The sequence below is a fragment of the Ylistrum balloti genome, unplaced genomic scaffold (assembly GCF_031769215.1).
Source record: "Ylistrum balloti isolate Yb309-2 unplaced genomic scaffold, AGI_CSIRO_Ybal_v1 Utg370006, whole genome shotgun sequence".
Lineage (NCBI taxonomy): Eukaryota > Metazoa > Mollusca > Bivalvia > Pectinida > Pectinidae > Ylistrum > Ylistrum balloti.
Genome location: NW_026782081.1, coordinates 2,313,548 through 2,341,478, shown reverse-complemented (window position 1 = coordinate 2,341,478; position 27,931 = coordinate 2,313,548). Strand labels below are relative to the sequence as shown.

Genomic DNA, 27,931 nt, shown 5'->3' with positions numbered 1-27,931 from the left:
ATTTACATAGGTTTTAATAGAAAATCCGTTGTTTTAGTGGGAGTAACTCTCCAAGCTTTGTTACTCTGAAACTGTTCTGAACACAATACATCAATAGGCATTGGTAAATTTGATATTGTCATCGCAACACCCACGTTAACTTGCAATGAAATTGATGCTGTCAAAAAAAATGCCAATTTTATTTTGCAATGGACTTGATGTAGTCATCAGAACACCAAATTGAATTTGTAATTGACTTGGTGACGTCACCACAACACCCACTCTAATTCGTAATGGATTTGTCGACGTCACCACAACACCCACTTTAACTTGTAGTGGACTTGGTCCTCGTCCTGTTTGTTCGGAACTTCCAGAACCACACAGGTCACATTGGAAACATCACCTGGTCATACAAAACATGAGTAAGATATGTCTTATTTCAAAGACATTGATTGAATACCTAATGTAGACAAAAATAACTTTATATAAAGGTGTACAACATATAAGCGTCAGCTGGATTATGTCATATTTTCCAATACTCAATCACACACATAAAACATATAATTGAACACAAGGAATTTATATTTAAGTTATAAATAAGTTATAAGAAATAAAAATATATAACTGCATGAATTATTTTACATAATGTGTTAAGTGACATGTTAATAGATACCCTTTCTGAACCGGAAGTCCTCTTCCCACTCTCCTTTTGCGGTGTCAAAGCACTCCACCAGTCGTACCTGCTGTCCTGTTTCCAATACAGAACCTCCGAAAACGTACAGTTTGTGTCCTGCCAAGGAAAAATAAAAATAACAACCTTACGTACAATGTTCTACTGGTTTTCCTATTTAAAACCCAAGGGGGTCTTTAGGTAGTGGGGATTTCCACGAGATATAACTACTTTCATGTATTGCAATTATTGTACCGAAAACATGTTTTCTACAGATAAATTCTATCGAAAAAATATCACATTGTTAGAATTGCTAAATAATTACATCAAAACAACATCAATGTCCAAACACTTACTTGTAAATGATATTATTGTTAGTTTTCTGAAACCCATATAAAAACTGTATATGTTACTGGCCTACTTTCAGAATACAAAGCAAATGTTTTTGAAGAACATTGCCAAAATATAAACGACACCTCTCAAATTTGATATTTTAATTCGGTTTCTGAGTCGTCAATATGTTGATCACTTTAGCCATGCGTTGGACCTTTAACTATTGTTATTGCCAATTGTAAATAAAAAATATGTTTTCGCTGGAGGTTGAACTCCAAGCGGTGAGACACTTTCCTTAATATTGACATCAACACTTTCTTTTTAGAACTAAATTTTAAATCTGGTTTCAGAATTGACAAAAATAAAGTATACGTATATGAATCACTTTGTTTTCATAAGTTATCAAATCAAAGGAATACGCAAGCTTGTGATGTAATTTGTACTTAATTGTCAAGTATAATTAAAACAAAATGTTATAAAATTCTGATTAAAATCAGCTACATGTGCATCATTCGGTACCTACGATATTGGGGTTTTGATAATACTCACATTTAAGGATGTGCAGCGATATATAAAATGTAAATCACCAAACAAAACAGCTTCGTAAAACAACAATTTAATCTTTAATTTGATTTAATCTTAAGGTTGCAAGTGGTAGACACTGCTGGTGGACTTTAAGTCCCTGAGGTTTGCAGTAACCAGCTTGTCACGTTTTAATTCACTCGAATAGTGGCAATGTTCAGAAAATACCCATGTACTTGACGCTATTCTAAATTATTTGATGTATGGAAATTGCGAAATTTATTTAATTTGGGGGCTGCTGCACCTCCCTGTCAAAACTTGGACTTTTCTTTTGATCACTTTGGATTTTCCTTAGTCGCCTCCTAGGATTCAAATTCAAGCCCTTGGCATCAATGACGAGTCCTATAGGGACGAAACAGCTGTATGATGCAGTTTAAACCATTGTTTGGCTCTACTGTATCTCACTATAAATTATGAAAAGGTGTCATTCATTTGTGTGTCTTTTGTACAATCTTTTTGATCTCCGTGTATTACTCTCTCCTAGGGTAGTGACGCACTTGCCTTCCACCTAGCCGTCCGCGGTTCGATTCTCGGACCGGGACCTGCCCGTATTTTCCCCGGGTTCTCTTGTTTCCTCCCACAACATGACCTCTCGCATGCTTACATCCGGGCCAACAAGAATGATTAGTATAAGTTGAAATAACTTATTTCGCAATTGTTTTAAGATAAAGGTTATATTCATTTGCATCTACTAAATGTAGAAACCGGTAACAAATTCTTATCAATGGAGACACTCCGATGAATCTGAAAAAGCCACTCATTTAAGCATTTGCTTTTTAAAGTAAATCATGCGATGTAGCGCACATAATTTGACGAACCGGAAAATGACATGAAGCCAGGTTTATCTACTTCTCTTATAACGTATAAGACACATTCACAATCGCTGTCGCATTATCACAGCAGCAGATAGCAGGTCATACTCAGACAACTGGTCTAGTTTAAGTGGATACATTGTATGTGTTGTCGAGGCACCAATGAAAAACACAATTTCATCATTAGTATACAAATTACCAGGTGTTATACCTCGTTAGATCCAGGTTGTGCCGAACTCATGACGAAATTGCATTGTATTTTTATACATACCAATGACGGCTACACCTGCGCTGTGGCGGGCAAATGTCATTGTAGGCAGCTTGTTGCACCATGGGGACACGAGGCGAGATGACATGGCATCGCCTTGAGCCTCTTCTAAGGCAGAAACACTTGTGGCGTAGGAAAATATACGTCTCTCTGTCACAAACTTGAACCTTCCGGGAAAGTCTTTATCCTTTCGACACGACACACCTAAAATGATTATAGCACAATGTAAGAGATTGAGTGTTTCATCCATAAGGGAACGAACTTCTGTGTCAGATTCAATGAGAATAATTTTTTCCAAGCCATCGATAAAATATCTAGTGATGATAGACTTAACCGTGAAATTATTTTATGCGTATCGTTTATGGATGTATGGAACACAAACACCAAAAACTTTCGAAAATTTAACTTTTGATCTGATGATAATTAGATGCCAAAATATCATTTAAATCGAACAGCGGCGTCACATGCCGTCATAGAATAAAGTTTTAATATATATAAATATAAATATATAAAATATATTTGTAAGATACTATATCAAACTGCTAAAAATATATGGCATTACGCTTTTATTTATCTAATATTGAATTATGTCTCATTTCCTGTCAAACATGAGTTTCATACATCCTTAAAGGAAAAAGGGAACCAGAGTATGTTTTATTTACTAAACCCTTCTTATCAATCTATGTATAAATTGTAGGGTCTTGTGTTTATGGTTTGCTGACTAATTGTGGTATTATATTCCATTCATTGTTTGAAATACTCCCTATCATACTGTTTTGAAACAAAGAACATTTTTTTATTTATTTAACTACAGTGACGTGTTTCAGTGCGGAATGTCCAGATGAACCTAATGAAATATTCACTACGATATGGAATTAGTAGAATTACGTTGTACACAAAAGGCCACTACGCTACAGGGAGCTAGTAACCCTATATCACAAATTTACCTCCAATAAAGTAAAATGATCGCCCTTGTTTTACCATGGAGAATCGGTCCAAATTGACAGGTAATTTCTGGGGGTATTCCTTGTCGAGCTCCACCCATTTCTGTCCTTCATATACCCTGTAATAAACAACTAATTCAATACTATCCTTAAAAAATACAACAAATTGTACTTACTCATTTTTAGCTTCTACATATTGTTGGAGTTAACAAACAATTAGACTAATTAAGGGACAACAAGAATATGAAAGTATATATATGTTACATAACACAGGAAGAAACAAATTCGCTAAAACCATTAGATATACATCACATTTACCCCTGGAGGCTGTCATCAACCGTGTCCTTATGTGATATCAAAGGAAAAGGGCTGTGTTAATTCGATTGATTTCTCTCTAAAAAGGACTAGAATCCACATCGGAGTTCTTTGATAAATTGCAATATTCAGTTAGGTCTTGATTAGTCTGTAGTAAACGTATAAAATGTAGAGATCAATGGCATAGAAAATGTCAACACCTCGAACTCAATGTAGTAGTTGATCACCTTCTTATTTGAAATATTAAATGACAGATTTCAGACATTTCCATGTTTTTTTAATTTAATGGTATTCATTCTAAAGAGAAAAATGTGATTTACATGAAATGTATCGTACGCTATTGTTCGAATTTCAGTACAGAGAAAGGATGGAACAATTATCTGATATTGTCTCCAGTATAATGTTCACTTTAGGAATGGGCTATGACAAGACTGAATGCTGATGTGTACAAATGGTTCAAATAGACTGCTTCAGAATCCTGTATACATGGGCTTTCTCGATACAAAACGAGGGGAAATCAGTGGCATTTGTTTACCTTATTTTCAAAGGACAAATACCAGCCTTGCGGCTAGCCGAGTGTTTTACTTTAAAAACCGATCAGATTGTTTAATCCATCGCTTTTATCAAGACATATTCCAAGATTTACTTAATATCGAAAGCGAAAACCTTAAATTTTATAATTAGAGAAATAGGAATGGAGTGGATTGTTAACCGTTACATAAACAATTTAAAATGTTGTTATATAGCAACGGAATCAACAGGCAAACTAACGAGCATGAAACACATTCAGCTTCATATCGCACAAAGAAGTCTCCTAGTGTCGTTCTTTTTCTAGAATGTGCTGCATAATTGTTATTGGCTGACGTAGTGACATTTGACCTTTTGCTTAATTTGATACTGATTTTTTTGTTCTTGGCGCTGTGATATATCTAATACTTGCTTGCTAACACTATTGAACATTAGGTGTTTGTTCTTGTTCACTTCTTGACAGTTTGTTTTGGTTTGTTCATGGTGTGTTAGGTGTTGATATCTTAGTATATAAGTAAGTCTACTGATTATGTAGTACATACATCCCCATGTTTATTAATGTCGTACATTTAGGCCCTGTTGACAGATATTTTTATATCATAGACAAGACCTTGGAAATATAATTGTATTGTCTAATGGAAAACCTTGATAACTTGCATCGTTGATTACGTGTAGCTAATCAATATTTGATTATTAGATATGTAGACACCAAGTAATCCTGTTTTTATGTATGGAGGTTTACACGTTAAAAATATATCCCATATACAATACAAAGAGAACAATCAGACAGAAGTTGAACCCATATGAACAAAGAATAGAGACCACTGAAAACGAACAGGCAGAATAGGTTCAGGTGTTCTGGAAGAGAAAGCGCTCTTTTCTTTATTTACGACACCTGCTATGTAAATTTTGGTTCCGTAAACTAAGACAAGTTTCCAAATAAGGTAAATAACGGAATCCCAAAATACTGACAAGTATCACACACGCAGAATTTTATATCGCGCAACGACATTAGTATATTTCTCAAGATCTCAAGATCATTACGACAACCGTAAAACATCTCCAGGATCATAATAAACCTCTGTCTTTCGAACCTGTATTGTGAGTTTGTGTGTTTATGCCGACACCATGTGTAAATATCGTGATATCGGAAACATGCCCTAGAATATCGAATCATCTGCAACATTTTAACATCATGAATTTAGGATACAGCTATGTTGCTATCTAGAAATTGGCAATTTACATAGGGGCCTAAAATTATTACGCTTATCATACAGCTTCGTGGAAAGCTGTTCCTGTTTGTTTACTTCGAGAAAACCAAGTTGCTGTTAAGTGAAGAGATCAGGTACATATTAGTGCGGACCGTGTATGTGGTCCCGTTCGGTGGTTGCTCGCGTATAATGATGGAATCTGCTCTGACTAATTATAACGCCATCGGCAGCAGCATAACCGGATGTCACCCTGCTTTTGCTAGATTACCACACATACTTCGTCTCTCCATCACCCAGACCACGTCCAGGTACGTCAACTTGTAAGAATAAAACATGGCTGTCAAATCATCTTGTTTGGATTATGACTTCAAAAGATAAATAACAAAATAAGTAAAGTCATTGTTATAAACTACCTTTGTTTGTATTAAGTTCAACCTGGCGGTTAATTTCTCACAGAATTATCACTTAAGAGACAAGACTTTAAGTTGATATATATAAAGCGGTACTAGGAAAATTAGACAATGCTAATCACATGAGTCAATCAATCAGTCTCGCTAACCAGTGGACAACAAGTAGTTTATGGAGAAAATCTGGCTGTAGTAATTACAATAACAATATAGGTCACATGAGATAAAGAACACACAATGGGGCTGAAATTACATCGAGCAACACAGACATGGAACCTCGGTCAATTACTATAATAAATACGCAATTGATTTTGTGTTGAGATTGTTGCTATGCAAACCCAACACATTCACACATGTGGTATGACGTTTTAAGTAGAGGAGGATGTAGAGAGTATATAATCGGCAGCATGGCCGGTTATCATTCCGAGCACTACAAATGATGGATTGTGGATAGCATAGGACCTAAAGGTACATATGAGGAGAGGATAAACAGATAAAAATCCTACAATGTCAAGAAACAAAGCATATCTTTTCAGGATAGGCAGTGTCATGATCAATATATATAAACTTTGCAAGCTTTAATCTATCAATTATCAGAGTATCTCTTACACTGGTCTGTCCCCATACTGTTCTTTGGATATTTCTTACATCAGTCTGTCCCCATACTGTTCTTTGGGTATTTCTTACATCAGTCTGTCCCCATACTGTTCTTTGGATTTGGATATTTCTTACATCAGTCTGGCCCCATACTGGTCTTTGGATGTTTCTAGGATCAGTCTGGCCCCATACTGGTCTTTGGATGTTTCTTACATCAGTCTGTCCCCATACTGTTCTTTGGATATTTCTTACATCAGTCTGTCCCCATACTGTTCTTTGGGTATTTCTTACATCAGTCTGGCCCCATACTGGTCTTTGGATGTTTCTAGGATCAGTCTGGCCCCATACTGGTCTTTGGATGTTTCTTACATCAGTCTGTCCCCATACTGTTCTTTGGGTATACTTCTTTGGGTACTTACATCAGTCTGGCCCCATACTGGTCTTTGGATGTTTTCTTACATCAGTCTGGCCCCATACTGGTCTTTGGATGTTTCTTACATCAGTCTGGCCCCATACTGGTCTTTGGATGTTTCTTACATCAGTCTGGCCCCATACTGGTCTTTGGATGTTTCTTACATCAGTCTGGCCCCATACTGGTCTTTGGATGTTTCTTACATCAGTCTGGCCCCATACTGGTCTTTGGATGTTTCTTACATACTGGTCTTTGGAGTCTGGCCCCATACTGGTCTTTGGATGTTTCTTACATCAGTCTGGCCCCATACTGGTCTTTGGATGTTTCTTACATCAGTCTGGCCCCATACTGGTCTTTGGATATTTCTTACATCAGTCTGGCCCCATACTGTTATTTGGATATTTCTTACATCAGTCTGGCCCCATACTGGTCTTTGGATGTTTCTTACATCAGTCTGGCCCCATACTGGTCTTTGGATATTTCTTACATCAGTCTGGCCCCATACTGTTATTTGGATATTTCTTACATCAGTCTGGCCCCATACTGGTCTTTGGATGTTTCTAGGATCAGTCTGGCCCCATACTGGTCTTTGGATGTTTCTTACATCAGTCTGGCCCCATACTGGTCTTTGGATGTTTCTTACATCAGTCTGGCCCCATACTGTTATTTGGATATTTCTTACATCAGTCTGGCCCCATACTGGTCTTTGGATGTTTCTAGGATCAGTCTGGCCCCATACTGTTATTTGGATATTTCTTACATCAGTCTGGCCCCATACTGGTCTTTGGATGTTTCTTACATCAGTCTGGCCCCATACTGGTCTTTGGATGTTTCTTACATCAGTCTGGCCCCATACTGTTATTTGGATATTTCTTACATCAGTCTGGCCCCATACTGGTCTTTGGATGTTTCTAGGATCAGTCTGGCCCCATACTGGTCTTTGGATGTTATATGTTTCTTACATCAGTCTGGCCCCATACTGGTCTTTGGATACTTCTTACATCAGTCTGGCCCCATACTGGTCTTTGGATGTTTCTAGGATCAGTCTGGCCCCATACTGTTATTTGGATATTTCTTACATCAGTCTGGCCCCATACTGGTCTTTGGATGTTTCTAGGATCAGTCTGGCCCCATACTGGTCTTTGGATGTTTCTAGGATCAGTCTGGCCCCATACTGGTCTTTGGATGTTTCTTACATCAGTCTGGCCCCATACTGGTCTTTGGATATTTCTTACATCAGTCTGGCCCCATACTGGTCTTTGGATGTTTCTAGGATCAGTCTGGCCCCATACTGGTCTTTGGATGTTTCTAGGATCAGTCTGGCCCCATACTGGTCTTTGGATGTTTCTTACATCAGTCTGTCCCCATACTGGTCTTTGGATACTTCTTACATCAGTCTGGCCCCATACTGTTATTTGGATATTTCTTACATCAGTCTGGCCCCATACTGGTCTTTGGATGTTTCTTACATCAGTCTGGCCCCATACTGGTCTTTGGATGTTTCTTACATCAGTCTGGCCCCATACTGGTCTTTGGATGTTTCTAGGATCAGTCTGGCCCCATACTGGTCTTTGGATGTTTCTTACATCAGTCTGGCCCCATACTGGTCTTTGGATACTTCTTACATCAGACTGGCCCCATACTGTTATTTGGATATTTCTTACATCAGTCTGGCCCCATACTGGTCTTTGGATGTTTCTAGGATCAGTCTGGCCCCATACTGGTCTTTGGATGTTTCTTACATCAGTCTGGCCCCATACTGGTCTTTGGATACTGTCTATTTGGATATTTCTTACATCAGTCTGGCCCCATACTGGTCTTTGGATGTTTCTACTCAGTCTGGCCCCATACTGGTCTTTGGATGTTTCTTACATCAGTCTGGCCCCATACTGTTATTTGGATATTTCTTACATCAGTCTGGCCCCATACTGGTCTTTGGATGTTTCTTACATCAGTCTGGCCCCATACTGGTCTTTGGATGTTTCTTACATCAGTCTGGCCCCATACTGTTATTTGGATATTTCTTACATCAGTCTGGCCCCATACTGGTCTTTGGGTATTTCTTACATCAGTCTGGCCCCATACTGTTCTTTGGATGTTTCTTACATCAGTCTGGCCCCATACTGGTCTTTAGATATTTCTTACATCAGTCTGGCCCCATACTGATCTTTGGGTATTTCTTACATCAGTCTGGCCCCATACTGGTCTTTGGATATTTCTTACATCAGTCTGGCCCCATACTGGTCTTTGGATGTTTCTAACATCAGTCTGGCCCCATACTGTTCTTTGGGTATTTCTAGTATTTCTAACATCAGTCTGGCGCCATACTATTCTTTGGATAATTCTTACATCAGCCTGGCCCAAGCTCACTTTGGATATGTCTTATATCAGCCTGGCCCAAGCTGCACTTTGGATATCTCTTAAATTAGCCTGGCCCTATACAGTACTTTGGGTATCACTTCATACCTTTGAAATTTTATTTTATTACATTGAGACGAAGTGTATATGTATATGGATCCTGTTTGACACCCAACACAAATAATAGATTTCAAAAGCAACCGATAGTTTGACAGGTGAAAAATATGATGATGACTACGCTGATTATAGCTGTAAACATCTTCCTATTTTCGTCTTGTTTCATAGCTTATAAGGGAATTTACTTATGGCATTTATGGTGGTATTCATGTGTTGTTTATAGGAAAAGTTTATAAATAAATAAGACACGTTCAAGGAAATTAACCAATGGGGATGAAGGAATCAATGGGCTGCTTTAAAAAACAAACGGCTCAATTGTTAATGCGCGTCATTTCTCCTGATGAACCACGGTATACTACCATCAGCGAGGTCAACGAAATCCCCATGGAAATCACAGACTAAACCTAAAGTACAAAGTACAATATTTTATTTCAACTGGTACGACTGTTTTTATCTTTTACAGCCTAACACAATTTTTTTAAGAGATATTAAAATTCGTCTGGCTTTAATCTTTTTTTTTAACTTTTGATGCGAATATGATTGTGACAGTAGGATATCAAACCGGTTCCAATTAACGTCGTAGAGAATGTGTTAATTGTATATTCATTTTTAAAAACAAATATATCATTAACGCCTGGATTCTGTCATATTTAATGCACATGCTTGTCTATGTTAAGTGCAAATGATTAAACCTTCTGCATATTACTGGAGATTAATATCTGATTTCCATGTAATGTTATAAAAGGTTCCTTTGTATACAGTTATCATTTGGGACTGTGACAATGCTCGACAAAAATTTACAAGGCGGTTGTCGTCGATTAAGCAGAATACGCCTACTCTTCCTGAGCATCAGGTCCTCACCTTTCAGTGTGATTAAATTTCTGTTATTGGGTAGGTATTTTGTTTTACTTTTTTCCTAATATACTAATGTGATTGATCTATTTGTAACAGAACGTTGCACCGTTGTTGAAGTTGATAACAATTATATAAGTTAAAATCGATAAATGTATATAATGTGTTGAGGGTAAATGTTGTGATGTAAAATAAAGCAATAATGTATCTTATTTCCATGAAGCTACACGAGTATATCAATCTTTAGACTGTGTAAAGCAATATCATTCTTCACTTATCACATCCAATGAAAACATACAATGACAGTCAAGCAAATATTCCCATTTGTGTGTGGTCAACATAATACTACTGTAAAATTAACAATCAATGATGTGTTCCTAAAATGTGAGTGTGTCTCCGCAGACAAGATAGACTACTGCATATTAATGTCATCAGCATTCTATCAGTCAGTTCCTGTGGTTGATTTCCTCTTGTAAACTAATTATTTATGCGACGTAAATCATTAAGCAATGTATTTGATACAAGCGTGTAATTTTCTGTTATTGATGTGTACAATCGTAATGTTCTTCCTATGAATACAACAGGTAAGTTGATATCGCGGTAGTGGTTACTATGACTGTGAAATCAACTGAAAATGAAAAAAATGACCCAGTCGCTGAGCCATGAACCAATCGTGATACAACAATGGAATGTAAGGGTTATCCAAGTAAGGTCTCAATGATCTCGTGTTATTTAGTTTGTGCGATCGGACAAGCGAGGTCGTGCCACATTAACCGACGGAAGGTGCTGTATACCCATTAACCTGTTGCTTACATAACATCATTAATCAGTTTATTCTGATTTTGTGAACAAAATGTATTATTTCAATTAGAAACAGTTCTTATCCGGGAGGTTTTAGAATACATTCAACAAGGAACAATCCTAATTTGGGAGGTTGTACTACAACAAAATCATTCTCTGTATGTTTATTGATTTGTTACACTGCACATATTTCATGGTTTTATTTGCAAAGGGAATAGAACCTGTCCGTAGCAACCATGACGATGTATAATGAAAGACAGAATCGGTACTAAACAGACGTTGAACTCTGTGGAAGTATATAAAAGTGAACGGTGGATATGGACACCTAATTCAGGTAAGGCAGGATTTTGTTGATATACTCGCCACAAAGTAGCTTCCGTATAGATTCTAAGTTACAGGATGCAGCAAATGTTTAAGAATTTGAAAAATGTTGAATTAGAAATTGTTGATGTTTTACATAGTGTCTAGAATAGTCCTTCTCATGATACAATATGACATGATATAAGTTACAGAAGGCGTTGTATATTTAATTTGGTTGCAGTCATTATGCTTGAAAGAACATCTTCTTCCTCGAGTATATGTCGGTGATTTAAGGTCACCGGCTATTTGGTGGCTAAAATCAGTACTATGTTTAAAGAAATTAGGCGGATCGAAAAACCGGGGGCATAGGTAGAGCTTTCATATTTGGCATGTGTTTTACTTGTGACAAGACCTTTCCGATGGTACCAAAATATTTTGACCATGACCTTTGACTTACATTTGAAAAAATACATTTGCCATAACTATTGCACCATAAGAGGTATTACTTTCATATTTGGCAAGTGTTCCTTGTGACAAGATCCTTCTGGAGACTCCAGACCATGTGACCTTGACTGTGACCTTTGACCTACATTTGAAAAACTTAAACATTGATCTTAACTTTGGCACATTGGAGACATAAGTGTTTAACAAAGTGTGCATGCAATTAGCACACACATTATAGAGTCCAGTTTTAATGCCCCACTTGAGAATCTATTGCTAAAGAGAAAATGTTGTCGTATTCTGATTTCGAACAGTTGTTAATGACTATAAATGCAGCGAAATCAAATACCTTTTCAATACTACCAGTTATTCGGTATTTTTTTATCAATTAATTATTTCTTCTGACAACAAAACAAAGTAAAATATTTGGTGCTGATATAGTTATCTTGTGCTAAATTGGAGAGGTATTTTATTAAAATTATTCTTCTTTCGTTGCTGTCCTTGTTAATTTTCTCAGATATGGCGGTTCACTTCAAAAACCTACTCGTTCCTACCAAATATAATCAATATCAAACAATAAGGTCTGCTGACGACACTGTTTCAGGTAATGACTTTATTATGCGTCAATTCGTTGGTTGTGTATATTTAGATAAACACCATGACGCCAACTTCAATAAGATAACCAAGCACACGTCTAAGTCTTAGGGGATTCTATCACATAAACAATAATCTAGCCATATCAAATAAAGCTCTCATATCAATATCTACGTCTGCATCACCAAGACAAATTATTCATTACTAAGGAATGGTAATATATCTGTGTTTATTATTTATAGCTATCTTATAGACACATCGACAAAACAATGTCACATGAATGTCGATAGATCAGTGATATATAAAGGTATGTTGATAAATTAATATCACAGTATGACAGATGTTGTTTCCAAGTTTTCATGGTATATACCTGCCTCCTTTACCTAAAGATTATACTGAGATTAAGACACCATAATAAGAGTGATGTTGGTTGGCACCTAAGGCAGCAAACTTCAATTAGCTTATCAGAACAGGTAACAAACACCTTCAGTCTCATGTTAAAATGCTTGGTGATTCATTTCTTTACAAATCAAAACATTTATTGATTATTATCATACTTTCACCTTGACATTCAGGCACCGACAGATTTTTGCTATACATGCTGCTAACTTTAATTAAATGTAACAAAAATCTGGCAAAAATAATCGTTTGCCATTTACTTTTATGATAAAGAGGTGATTCATATTGCTATTGTGAATTTTCCATTTCTAGAGAGTAAAGTTTATTGTCCCAAATTCATTGTATTTCCATTATGTGTGCAGTAGATGGTGTATTCACGGTTCCCGTTATAAAAATACAAAATTACGAATGCACATCACCTAGTAGGTTTGAGAAGGATTTTGTATTACCTTGTGCTAAATAGATATGGATACTTACAATGCTCAATATGATAGGTAAATCTATTATTATTTTTTTTTTGTTTTGTTTTTTTGTTTTGTGTGTGTGTGTGTGGATGGGAGGGGGGTGGTTCTTGTTTTTGTTTTTTCTTGTTTTTTTTATGAAGCTTATATCCATTTTGATGTAACATTATTTGGATGCTTACATTGGGAATGTTGTAGAAGACGCTTACCCACCACACACACCTGGTCTTATTATTCTTGTACTTGTTATGGGCCTCATTGTTTGCGTTTTTGAATTCTGACTCTGTTGACATATTGGTATTCTTTTCTCAGGAGCCAGCTAGTAGTTGTCGTATTGATTATTATAAATAGGTTTCGTTTGACGCGAACGCATGAAAGAATTTCACAAATTTATATTTCACACTTTTTCCTTAAAATGTTTTTCGTAGATTACATATTTGCTTTTCACACATTTTCACAATTATTCGTAGGTTTATTTTGGTTCCTGAGATAAATGCAAACAAATCAAGAGCGAATGTTCATCAGTGTGTTATTAATTATCTAGATACATGCAATATTGAAATGAAATATGAATTATTTCACCTACCATAAATTATTATGAAACTGGTTCCCATTACAGCCTCCAGCACAGTATATCTCACCATTGAATACAGCACATGCGTGGTTTGAACGTGGCGATATCAAGGGACGTAACTCTGTCCAAGTATTTTTTACAGGATCATACATATCACACATAACTGACTGGCGTCCGTCTGGTAGCTCGCCTCCTTCAACATCATGATGAAAAAAGTTTAGAGTTACTTTTTTGTGTGAATCTTTCTTAAAGCATAATGGTTAAGATGATATTTAGACATTGTAGTTATCTGCTATTTGTTGCTATTTCTAAACCTCTCCGTTGAAAGGGGACGGGCAGTGTCAACCAGAAATGGATAACAGGTGATTTGACTTCATATCTGTACATGTATATAATTAATCAAATGATGTCTTAACGATCATTTAAACAAATTAGTACTTTCGGATGTTGAATTATTTTGTCATGTTTATCTATTTATGTTTTTTTCATTCTCATCAATATTCATTCATTTCTTTCTTGTGTTTTGGAAATACCAAAAAGAGTGTAAAAATGAAACCTATTATATAAAATGTTTTATATCTTAATAGCTTCTCTCGAGTTTAGTTTTACACCTTGATGATTTTCCTGATTCTATGCTTTACGTTTGGATTGCTTTTCTAGATTCTGTTTTACATCTTGATTGTTATTCTAGATTCTATGCTTTACATCTGGATCGGTTTTTCTAGATTCTATGCTTTACATCTGGATCGGTTTTTCTAGATTCTATGTTTTACATCTTGATTGCTTTTCTAGATTCTATTAATTACATTTTTACTTATTGACTGCATTTTAGAAACTTTATTAATTAAAAACTAAAATTGTCACTATCTTTAATGACGCCATCTGCATCCTCTAGGACTATCTCGAGCTATTACAATGCAGGTTATTATGTTAAATTAGTGTTCACCGATTTTATATTTTATTTGAATATATCAAGCATTTCATGTTATTCATATGTCTTTGTCAAATTTATCTTCACGTTTAAAGAAGCAGATAGATTTTATCACATCTTGTTGTACTTGATATTCAAATTTAATTAGATGATATCGTCTCTTGTGATTAAGTCTACGAGGACGGTACTAACTAAACAATATTGATCGGGATATCTGACTAAACTAAACTACACTAACTATTATATGTTGCTTTGTGTATTTTATAGGATGTGATTTTTGACATTTTCTCATCTATTGAATAGTCAAGACATCTGACCTTAATGAACTGGATATAGATTCTTGTACTAACAATAGCACAATAAACAGGCACCTTTTATTTTGAAAACACACTGATTAGGGTAATCACAATGTATTAAATATTTATACAAACAGCTAGGCCGCTTTATAGCCTGATTGCCTGGTCTAAACAACGAACTAGAAATCATTCTGACCTGAATAAGAATAGTGCTAATGACCGACTTCAGTAGCAACAATTTGTTTGGGTTTATATTGCTATTTAACAACAAAAGAAAGCGAAAACAAAACAAACAAACAATTTGTAAATACAAAGCATATGTCAATTGACATCTGTGATGAACTCGCGGGTCAGGTCATGTTAATGCTCCATGTCAGGTCACTGACACTCTATTATGTTGCAGAACAAAAGCAAATCAATTAAATGGAACAAAAAATAGTTTGGTAAAAAAGCGAACAAAATGAATGATAACATGACATCGAATAAGTTTATGTTGTCATGTTGTTTTAATGGATTATTGTGTAATATTTACCTTGAATGGACCTTTTAAGAGTCAAATTTAAGTCCATAATTAATTACTCCTATGAGAATACTCGGAAACAATATTATCGCGTTAAAATACATCAATATATAATGTGTTTGTGATGAAGTCGATACCAGCCTGTAGTTACCAGACACTTGTGCCCCGTTAAAACCCTTTATGTTGTGATGTCGTTAAGTGGGATGGTTGCATGACTGTCAAAGTAATTCGCCCAATATATAAGGGACATAATCAGTCAGATCCACATTTACATTGTTGTTATCATCCGTTTTATGATACAAGTGTGCGTGATATTGGTACTTCATTATGTCTTATTGGAAAATGAGCACGATCTAATTAGTAGTATCAGAAATATTTTGTGACTTATAACGGCGTCGAACAAGAAATTTGAAGACACAGGAAATGAGACATGTCATTGCTCTGTTTTACGTTTATTTACTTAACCGGAATAACCACGCTGTTTCTTCTATTCTATGTTTAGAATAGAATCAAAGAAAATCAATACCATGATAACAATTTAGTTAGCAATGCTGCCGACACGCTGGTGCTTTACAATCATAACATTTTCACCTCAATACACTATAAGTAATAAACAAATTAATTAACCGTTGTGTTGATTAGAAAACAAAAGCAAAAATGAAAAATGGATCATATTGTTATATGTAGAACGACTACTGTCCGACGAACCATTTTGACATCTTGCTTGCGAAAAAGGTCAGGAATATTTAACGCGTTTCAACAAAAAATCGCCCTTAAAATCAAGCCACGACTCTATCGATTAAAAACTGGAACCAATAATGCATTAGTTAATGTCAGTCACACAGCAAACAATACATGTCAACATAACATATATCGATTCATTGAAGTTGTTATTCATGCTTTAAAAAACAAGTATTAGTTTCACAATGTCGTTGTCAGTCACTAGTTCAAATATATACACTTTATATCAGTTACATAACCGAAATATACTCTTCACGATGTCGTTCGGGTTCAGTTACATATCCCAAATGTACACTTCATGATGCCAATTTAGTTACATATCCCAAATATACATTTCATGACGTCGTTCGTTTTCTGTTACATTTCCCAAATATACACTTCATGACGTCGTTCGTTTTCAGTTACATTTCCCAAATATACACTTCATGACGTCGTTCGTTTTCAGTTACATTTCCCAAATATACACTTCATGACGTCGTTCGTTTTCAGTTACATTTCCCAAATATACACTTCATGACGTCGTTCGTTTTCGGTTACATTTCCCAAATATACACTTCATGACGTCGTTCGTTTTCAGTTACATTTCCCAAATATACACTTCATGACGTCGTTCGTTTTCAGTTACATTTCCCAAATATACACTTCATGACGTCGTTCGTTTTCAGTTACATTTCCCAAATATACACTTCATGACGTCGTTCGTTTTCTGTTACATTTCCCAAATATACATTTCATGACGTCGTTCGTTTTCAGTTACATTTCCCAAATATACACTTCATGACGTCGTTCGTTTTCAGTTACATTTCCCAAATATACACTTCATGACGTCGTTCGTTTTCAGTTACATTTCCCAAATATACACTTCATGACGTCGTTCGTTTTCAGTTACATTTCCCAAATATACACTTCATGACGTCGTTCGTTTTCAGTTACATTTCCCAAATATACACTTCATGACGTCGTTCGTTTTCAGTTACATTTCCCAAATATACACTTCATGACGTCGTTCGTTTTCAGTTACATTTCCCAAATATACACTTCATGACGTCGTTCGTTTTCAGTTACATTTCCCAAATATACACTTCATGACGTCGTTCGTTTTCAGTTACATTTCCCAAATATACACTTCATGACGTCGTTCGTTTTCAGTTACATTTCCCAAATATACACTTCATGACGTCGTTCGTTTTCAGTTACATTTCCCAAATATACACTTCATGACGTCGTTCGTTTTCAGTTACATTTCCCAAATATACACTTCATGACGTCGTTCGTTTTCAGTTACATTTCCCAAATATACACTTCATGACGTCGTTCGTTTTCTGTTACATTTCCCAAATATACACTTCATGACGTCGTTCGTTTTCAGTTACATTTCCCAAATATACACTTCATGACGTCGTTCGTTTTCTGTTACATTTCCCAAATATACATTTCATGACGTCGTTCGTTTTCAGTTACATTTCCCAAATATACACTTCATGACGTCGTTCGTTTTCAGTTACATTTCCCAAATATACACTTCATGACGTCGTTCGTTTTCAGTTACATTTCCCAAATATACATTTCATGACGTCGTTCGTTTTCAGTTACATTTCCCAAATATACACTTCATGACGTCGTTCGTTTTCAGTTACATTTCCCAAATATACACTTCATGACGTCGTTCGTTTTCAGTTACATTTCCCAAATATACACTTCATGACGTCGTTCGTTTTCAGTTACATTTCCCAAATATACACTTCATGACGTCGTTCGTTTTCAGTTACATTTCCCAAATATACACTTCATGACGTCGTTCGTTTTCAGTTACATTTCCCAAATATACACTTCATGACGTCGTTCGTTTTCAGTTACATTTCCCAAATATACACTTCATGACGTCGTTCGTTTTCAGTTACATTTCCAAAATATACACTTCATGACGTCGTTCGTTTTCAGTTACATATCCTAAAGTTATTCTTCATGATGTTATTTAATAATGTTGATATGATAGTGGTGTACTATACATACTTTAATTGGTACATACGTACCTGTAACTATTATCTTTCCTTTAAGTACATTCGTAGAAAACTTCGCACGTGGTCTTGGCATAGAGGGTAATACAGACCACATACCCTCAAATGGGTTGTATCTGTAATGTAATAGAGTACAGCCATGTTATCAATGGATACACATTGTGAGAAAATTGGGTTGTTTATAAAATGTAAGACAGGCTTCAGTCTCTCGAATCATGAAATATAGATGACATATGATAGAACATTTCTGATCTAATAAGAGTTGTAGCTGGATAATACTTAAAAGCCTAAAATGATTTACAAAGCAACCAGTTTTCTAAAATATGGAAAGTTACATAATAACAAATTATATATAAATATAAACTTCTATTAATCAAAATTCGATGATTATAGTTTCTCGATGTATCGAACGTTTTGCCTGGTACCAAATTTAATTATTAACTACACTTTCATGTAATTAAGTTTTATAAATTGAACTACTCGTGTATAATTTCACGTATGTATAGAATTGATTTCAACATCAATACATTCCGTTTTATAGATTTGCTTGGAGACATCATACTTTTGTCGATATTAATTTCATGAATTGATGAGGATTGTACAAATAAGATGCAATAGAGCAGAGCAATGAATCTAATTGTATCATACAGCTGTTTCGTCCTTCTAGGACTGGTAAGTGGTACTGAGGGTCTATATTTTAAAATAGGAGGCAACAGAGCAAAATCCAAAGTGATCAAAAGAAAGACAAAACATATATAGATAAAGAGGTGTACATACCCCATATTTTTTTTTAAAAAATCGTAATTTTCATATAACAGATAATTTTAGAATACGTCAAATTCATGTGTATATTCATAACCATACCAATATTCGAGTGAATTAAAATGTTTGCATACAGCAAACCTAGGGGACGAAGAGTCCACCAGCAGTGACTACCCCAGCAATCTCAAAGATTGTTCAAAAGAGAATAACATCTTTTATATGTATATATATATATATATATATATATATACAGTATATTACAGTCTTTCAATGTTTAGATAAATCACACAAATCATAAAGCTTCTGGGGGGAAAATATATATATTCGCAAAGAAACTTTAAGATTTGTGACATTTATCTAAACTGTGAAATACAGTAATATATATTTTCATGAAAAAAATTTGTCTTAAAAATCAACAAACTCTGTGCGTTGTTGTAACACTGTATCATGTGATGGATAGGTATATTTATGTGACTTTACCTGAAACATGCATCGAGATGTCTGGCAGATTTTTTGTTGTACCCTCCGAATATATAAAGCAGGTTGTCAACCTCGGCAACACCGAAGTTACAGATATCTTTAGTGACCTTCCAGTGGTCAGTTTTGACATTGTACGACAGGATGTCAGAATGGTCCGGAGTGAGGATTATGTAGTGAGCCTCCCCAGTCCCCGCCTTGTTGATGATGTAAAGACGATGTTGTATAGTGATAGGCTTGGCCGGAGAATTAACGTAACCAGTCATTGTTCTAGTACCATTGTTATAATATACACAGTCTGGTATCAGATGAGATACCTAGTTCTGACTGATATTTCAAACCCTCTAATTTGAGTAGTCTCCATGTCTAATGATATATCACTGTGTAAGTCTATCCGCCTTACTACGTCATACTTTTGCAATCTGAAATAAACGAAAATATTAAGCATCAAATGTGTATGGATGATATTTATGTGAAAATGGCTTGGATTTACAGATATATCAAGTATTTCTTTTTATCATTAGTGTTTGAAGTAAAGTAGGTGTGTGCGTGTAAGGCTGATCCAAAAGCTAGTAAAGGTTGTGTTTCCTGTCAAGCAAACCCTAATATTCCCAAAGTGTTTCCTTCATGGGATGAATGATCAATGTCGTTTCTTCCCTATACACTAAGATTTGCGCAATCTTATGAAAATCAAAGCGAAAATTAATATCAATAACACGCCTTAAAATGATAAATGAACTTAAAAAAATCCTAATAACTTCTTACATGATTCATCAAAAAATCGTAATTTCGGAAGGAAAAAAACAAGATTCAAATATAAAGTATGTATTCAACGAATCGACTTCCCAATCCGCCTATTTCGAGAGTCGTTTTTATTTTTGTTATATTTCGGAATAGGCTCATCAATTAATTGCATTTTCATAAAGACTGTTCAGTGTAAACTTAACCCTTCAATGCATAAAAAAATTCAATTATTCATTTTGCTCTTTATTCATTTGTTGGTTCTTCAATTAAGATATATAACAATAATCAATAAATGTAAAGGATTACGCTACAAATGCTGAAGTCATTAGCGATCCAAAATCAGTGTAACATCAAGTGAATAATCATATAACGAGGCAACAAGACTAAAGGATGAATAAACACACTACTACCACATGACTAACTCTGTAAGGACTCGGGGTAACCAGAAATAGATCCTACATGATCCTGTGTAAATCTTCGGGAAGAATTTGTACGTATTAACACACATATCTAGTTTCACTTTCTCACATAATTATAGTTGCGCTGTATACAGGTATAACTTCTACCTTGGCAGGTTGATACTTGGCTATTTCTTTTTATCGAGAACAGTCACGCGAATCTATGTCAGCATACCTTAATTAAACTGGATTTCCACACCCACTGTGTGGTGAGTGACAGTCACACGGCCTTGATCATTAAATAATATATAGATCTGTCTTTTTTTATCATATTAACAGTGTGACCTTTTCGCAAGGTCAGATGTGTATGTAGCTCACCAGCTAATTGTATTCTGATTTACTGGAATTTTTATCGACACGTACAGCATCAATTTTCACTAGAATATTGACGAAAATAATGCTTACAATTTAAATATGAACACTGGCATATCAAATGTTATATGAATTATTCATTCTGAAATATCTGTATGTACCTGTCTGTATTTCAACATTTTGTGAGGAAGGAAAAACAAACAGTTACAGAGGACACACAAGGGAATAGCACCATTCAATGTAAATTTAGAATTAGAATTTTTGGGCTTTTTTGTTTTTACAAAATGTAATTGACGCTAGTGACTAAATTTTGGGAGGCTTTGGAAAATCAATATTAGCCAAAACCATTTTTTGAGGGAAGAAATAGAGAGGTATACTAATCCCGTAACTATTTTAAGCTTAAAAATTTCAATACAGAACAACGTCAAATGCACGAGCACGTGCCAACATTCTCATGTATTAAAATTCAGCATGAGGGGCTAGCGATTTTCATGTATCAAAATAGTTCCTGTATGACTCAGAAATCTGTACCCCACCTTTGTTGTACAAATAGACAGAAGTTAATATCATTCAGATTTATATATTATACAACAACATTAATTGATATGGGTGTCATTACTTTTCTCTGTTGTTTTTTGTTTATCTGATATGTACAACAAAAACAAGCTGCAGTCTTTGAGCTGGGTTACCATGCTAACACAAAAATAGTTCCTGTATGACTCAGAAAACTATGCACTGTTTAGTATCGTTAAGGACATGCTTAAATTTACAAATATAATTTCAAAAAAGGAAAATTGAAGCCATCCAACAGTTAAAAACAAATATTTTTCTCCTTTATCTGTCAAGATGATTATCATAAGTACCAATACAATTAAAGGCCTTGTTCGGTTTTAATACAAAAGAAAATATTTGAAATACGAAATGTCACAAAGGATTTTAAACGTACTCAGTGTTATACAAACGATCAATAACACAGGTATGAACTTATTTATGAGTGAGTTTCTACTTGACACTTTCCCTGGACCAATTATTTTTACGAAGCTTATTCAGCTTTTGAAAGCTTATATAAATCCAAACTTAAATGAAATGGTTCATACATTATTGAAATATGGAGCCGTTAAACTAACCATGCAATGTCTAGCGAGATCCTATAAGATAATGAAAACAACAATGTGCCGCTAAATCACAATACAAACAGTCAATACACAGATCACCAATAAAAGAATTCCATTTCTAGTTTATTTAGAAATAAATTTTACGACTCATCATGCACTGTTTGGAATGTTATTGTCAGGCCTTTGTTGCTAAGGTAAAAATAATGCCTTTGTCAGGTTCATTTCCCTTGTGAATTTAGATATCAATTTACAATAAGATTAATTTAAAGACTTCTTAGGAATACGCTAGATCTCATTTTAGCCATGATTAATCTAATTCATATGACACTTTCGTCAGTATCAACCTTAACTTTAATGCGCCAATGCACAAATGCTCCTCCATACAAGAGGACATATTCATATATTCCATTATTATTTTTAAATAGTTCTTATTAGTATTGAAATGTTACCAATGAAGATTTTGAATTAATATCGTATCTATGACGAGATACATTTCATACATACTTACACGTCTGTGTATATATCGATCATGCATATAGAGGGGTTACATTTTAATTACTGATGCTTCCGCCGATGTCTGATTTGTAATCTTCTTTTTTTCTCTCTCATGCAATAATGATGGCATACACTATATAATTAGTTCACATTCATTCGATGCTATTATCATTGGTTTACACTACCGGTAATTGTCACTGTGTATAGATAACTATATGTGATATGATACCACATGTAGATTATAGATCAATACATAGATTAGAATTCTACCTGTCTGATTAGAATTCAACAGGTGTGTCAACATTACACAGATATGTTAATATCTGCCAAGTTCCGATATAGGTGATATGAAGCATGCCATGACATAGGTTAACGGAATGATCTTTATAACAAGATATTCGTATAATTTCCCATGACTAGATTAACACTCATTTACGAATTTAAAATAACTTGAACATACCCACTACAACAGTATATTAAGTGTTTAAACATTAAACGACACGTGCGAAATCATCCACTTACCTTAGCAATTATAATTCATTAAGAAATATATACAGATTCTTCCCGGGGTTTCACAGGGATATCCTCAAATGTTTATCGTTCTGTTTGCTGCATAAATAGGTAACCTGGAGTTGTATATGTATATATAGTGATCATATAGAGTCAGTTGTCAAAATCTTAGGTTTCTTTGCCGTTGTTCGTAATGTATGAAGTTTACATGTATATATACTTACAGTGATATAGGTCGGTAAAAGCCTTTGAACAACAACTGCCTGAACAAAGCTCTGTGCTCTTAACCTGATCTTTCTGCAAATGTTTAAGTATAAATATGAAACACGCGGCTGGTGGTTTCAAAATATATTAATGGTTGTGCATACAACAAAAGTGTTGAAAGGACTTTCGATTTACCAAATTTGTTATCTTATGTGATTTACACCACATCGCGTGTTAAATATTTGTGTAAATAAATATTATGTGTTTATCATACATTGATCTGTTTTACTCAGTGATCACTGAGCTCTTATCACTAGTCTTTACACTAAACTAATTAAAATGTAAATGACTGTATTATGTATATTCTATTCAGTTATAATGCTCCCCCTATACGCTATTGTAAAACGCACTGTTCATCATAATGGAGAAAACTAACTACAGACTGTAGATATTGTGTTTGCTGTTGTCCTCTGCTAATTCACTACTACCTGTATTACGTAGAATGATCAGCAGACCGAGTATCTATATAGTTAGTGGAAAAGCTCAATTTACCTATACAGAGTATTATCGCCAATGAACGCTGACAAACTTCATTAGTAGGTATACTATACCGTATTTACGGACCGGATTCAACACGTGATATTCAGAGAAGTAACAAGAGACTGTATTTGCAATTTGATATTCAGGAAATACATACTGAGGAATTTATCACAAATAATTAAACGCGAAAAGAACAGGATGCTTTCACTATACAACAACTGTTTAGTGCCAAATGTATAAACCCATCAATATTGGTTTCTGAAACGTAATGGAGGTTTTTAATGTGTGATATAAATATAAATATAATGTGTGATAATTGAAGGAACGTTTTGATTGTCTGTGATATATTAAAATCAATTTCTTAAAAGGTGTCAAATCAAGAAATGACATAACAATAGATTTATGTCAATGACAAATATTACAATATCATTCGTTCTTAGATCCATGTATATTCACCGATTAAATACCATTATACCCCGATGTATGAGTCACCTACCAAATGAGTTGGTACAATGGCAATGAATTTTTCTTTTATGAATAATAAGATTACCTGGTTATTTTTTCGATGAAGAAAATTATTTGCGTGTTATTATTTCTTGTCTATAGAACAGCCTATGTTTGACTGAGATGTTGATCGCTTGCACTTCATTTCAGTGACAGTTGATTGACAAGACTGCATACAGAACAAAGCCTATTCAAATTCTCTTCATTAAATTGGCAGAGTGAAATGCAAGATGATTAAATTAGAAAATGTATAATGCGTATATGCATGAAGTTTGGATTGCGTTTGAAAATTGAAATTAAAATTTAACACAATGAACCCTCATGCTTCGGACACATTTATAATAGTTTTTTATATATCAAATCATACGCAGCTACTAGAACAGGTTTACCTATAAACTCTATGTGCACAGAACGTTGTCCGTATTCTTTCATATATAAAAAAAACCCGGCGAGGTTTTCAAAGGGATTCAACATTCAATATGTTACGAGGAAAGCAAATATCGTGTACATGTTATATCTAACTCCTTGGGATTTTTTCTTGAACAAATGAATCAATTGATCCCCGTTGCTTTGGGTGTATAATGCATTCGATAAAATGGGATAGTCGGGTTGCGCAGTGATAACGCACTCGCCTTTCACCTAACCGTCCGTGGTTCGATTCCCAGAATGAGCGTGAAAAGGTATGGGGGTCACCTGCCCGATCACGTGGGTTTATCCCGGCTATTAAAGTTTCCTCCTACAGTAAGACCACTCGTCCGCCCCCATTACGGGCCGTCAAGAAATATATATAAGTTGGAAAAACTTCACCCTCAATTGATGTAAAATAAATAAAGGTTTGTTTTATGAATTACTACTCAATTCTTGTCGTCAACATTGCTGTGATGTTGGTCTTTTTATAAAATGTTGAATTTAAGTTAGATTTCAGCAAAATATATTCATTGTTTAGACACGTTTGATTATAATAATTTAATAATGTCATCAGTGAAACACAATCAGATTTTGTCTACTCGGTGTGCAGTAAATAAGAAGTAAATCTTTTCATTGTAGTCAAGCTAATATTAAAGAAGTCCAGTTTTAGTCATATATAATGATTATATCGAATACAATACTGTATAGTTCATAGGAAATATATATATCTAGCTGATTACCTTGTTTCCACTAAAACATATACAAATAAACCCTTTTTACCTTTTTGTATATTTGAAATTTTCATAACCATAATTTGAATAAGTGTCGGTCGACAATAACTCTAGTTTCCAATGTATATCTATATATATACATTGTATCTCTGGTGTTATGATTGTATATGTATCTATCTTAGGTTATATGTGTATATAACTATTACAATCCTACTGGAATCCAAATCTTATACAGTATATCTACTCACGTTCAATTTTCTGTGTAAGTATCATAATCCAGCTAACTCCTGGCTCACTTACCACCGTGTCCTATAGTCATACTGGGACACAGCATGTGCGATATCATAGGGACTGGAGAGCAGCATTTATGCAATCTTCTTTTATATAGTCATTAACCAAATAAATATGACCAGAAAATTCGATATATTTCTTTTTAAGTGTGTTTCAGTCCAGAGAGAAAACATTCATTCCCAGCAACGACCGAGGGTTTTGTAACTGTCATTCTTCTTCATTTAGTGTTGGGGGGTTTACCAACTGTTATTTAAACTTAATGTTTGTTATTTAAATACTGTTGTTCGTGTTTGACAGGCACTTAGTTTGCAATGCCAGCGATTTCACATATTTACTTTGATATTAACGTTCTGGTATCATTGTGGTACTAAAAGGAACTGACAAATTGAGGAGCTTATGTCAATAAAGTTATCTACTGGTGTTAGGTGGAGAGGAATAAAAAGTGTCAGGTTAAATAGGAAATTTACTAATGCGCCGAATTCAAATAGAAATATCAAGTTCCATGTATACATGTTTATTCTATCTTTATCTATAAATGTTTTAACAATCTGTTGGAAATAATTCTGTATTTAATCCAAACAATAGATAGTTATTAATCATTGATTATATCTTTTTTCCCTTTGTTAATTATTCATGTCTTTTGTCAAAACTTTTCACATTGTTCATAAGTGTGTTCACTCTAATAACTACAAAAGAGATTATACAAAGCTTCTTCAATATAACATTAAAACGCATGATCTGCGGCAAACACCAGTTGACAAATTAAAAAAAAATAAAATGAAAATTAAAATTTGAAATTGAACGGCTTTGTTGAAAACATCATTGAACTTACTCCTTCCCAGGATAAAACCATAACCTTGGGGGTACCTCAATTAAATGTGTAGGTAAAGCGACATCCTTCATTAAAAAAGAAGTTTGCTGCTACCAAAATATGGAGAACATTCAATATCATCGGAAACGGTTAAATGTAAGATCAACTCATGTGTCTTCAAAGTACATATACTGAAGTGTCTAGAATGATTGATCCACGATAATGAAAGCTCGCTTTTACTGGTATGTGAACGCCCATGTATATAGTCGGCAAAGTACACTGACGAAAGTTCAAATAAAAATCATACGATTACATATGGAAAGAACCGTAATACCACAACAAATTCACTCTGAATACGACATGATATCAGACATGTGTTATGTCCGAAATATTTGTCTATTTGTAACAGCCGCTGAGTTTACAATGGAAGGCTTGGAGACGTTACATATGATAAATGGTTTGAAAAGCATAACAGTAACATATTGCGTTCATACGTTTGACTGTTAGGGGGTAGGATACAGATTACAAAATACCACTCCTTGTTTCTTATCTATTCTTTCTGATATTAACAATAGCCACGTGGTTTTAAAGCAGGTAAATGAAGCAGTAACAGGCATTGACAACATGCCTTCCACATACTCTAATTTGAACGATAGCTAACCAATACACTACAACAAACATATTCACCAATAACGAATGATCCATGCGGCCTTAACGGCATCCAGAATAACCAATGTTCCTTCTTTTCGAGCATAGAATAATTCCTAATGGCATTGATTCAAGTAAATATGTTTAAATGTATTATAGCATCTGTATTGGAATGCTTATCTCTGAAGTCATTCGCATTTTAACTAACTGAAGATCAAAAGATCAGGTTCGTTGCCTTTAACTGTTTAATTGCCATAGGGATGATGCTTTGGATTTGTACCCATATGTTGCTCTACATATCGCCATTAGTGTTATTCGCATGTGTTTCGGGGATTCGATTATGGTTGTGAATAGTGATTGATTTTTTTGTCGTTTTTTATACTTGACAATGAATTAGATTTTTACAATATAACAATGCTTTCCCTTTTTCAGTGATTAATCGCGATAATTCTCTACTATA

General features: G+C 34.7%; 1 protein-coding gene across 1 annotated transcript; it reads right to left on the bottom strand.

Annotated features, from left to right (window-relative positions):
* Nucleotides 1-287: 287 nt before the first annotated feature.
* On the bottom strand, nt 288-19,966 carry LOC132548289 (influenza virus NS1A-binding protein homolog A-like). Its single transcript, XM_060212147.1, has 7 exons — nt 19,704-19,966; nt 18,477-18,577; nt 13,968-14,148; nt 3,592-3,707; nt 2,648-2,848; nt 653-769; nt 288-382 (listed from the first exon to the last, which is right to left on the bottom strand). Exons 1-7 carry the CDS (start codon nt 19,964-19,966, stop codon nt 288-290), a joined length of 1,074 nt encoding a protein of 357 aa, XP_060068130.1.
* Nucleotides 19,967-27,931: the final 7,965 nt, after the last annotated feature.

What these genes read in the sequence shown, in the direction of transcription:
- LOC132548289 (XM_060212147.1), bottom strand. Translation starts at nt 19,966, where the DNA reads ATGACTGGTTACGTTAATTCTCCGGCCAAGCCTATCACTATACAACAT. An exon ending in CATCTCGATGCATGTTTCAG is followed by an intron (nt 18,578 to 19,703) that starts GTAAAGTCACAT and finishes ATTACATTACAG; the next exon opens with ATACAACCCATTTGAGGGTA. An exon ending in AGGAAAGATAATAGTTACAG is followed by an intron (nt 14,149 to 18,476) that starts GTACGTATGTAC and finishes ATGATGTTGAAG; the next exon opens with GAGGCGAGCTACCAGACGGA.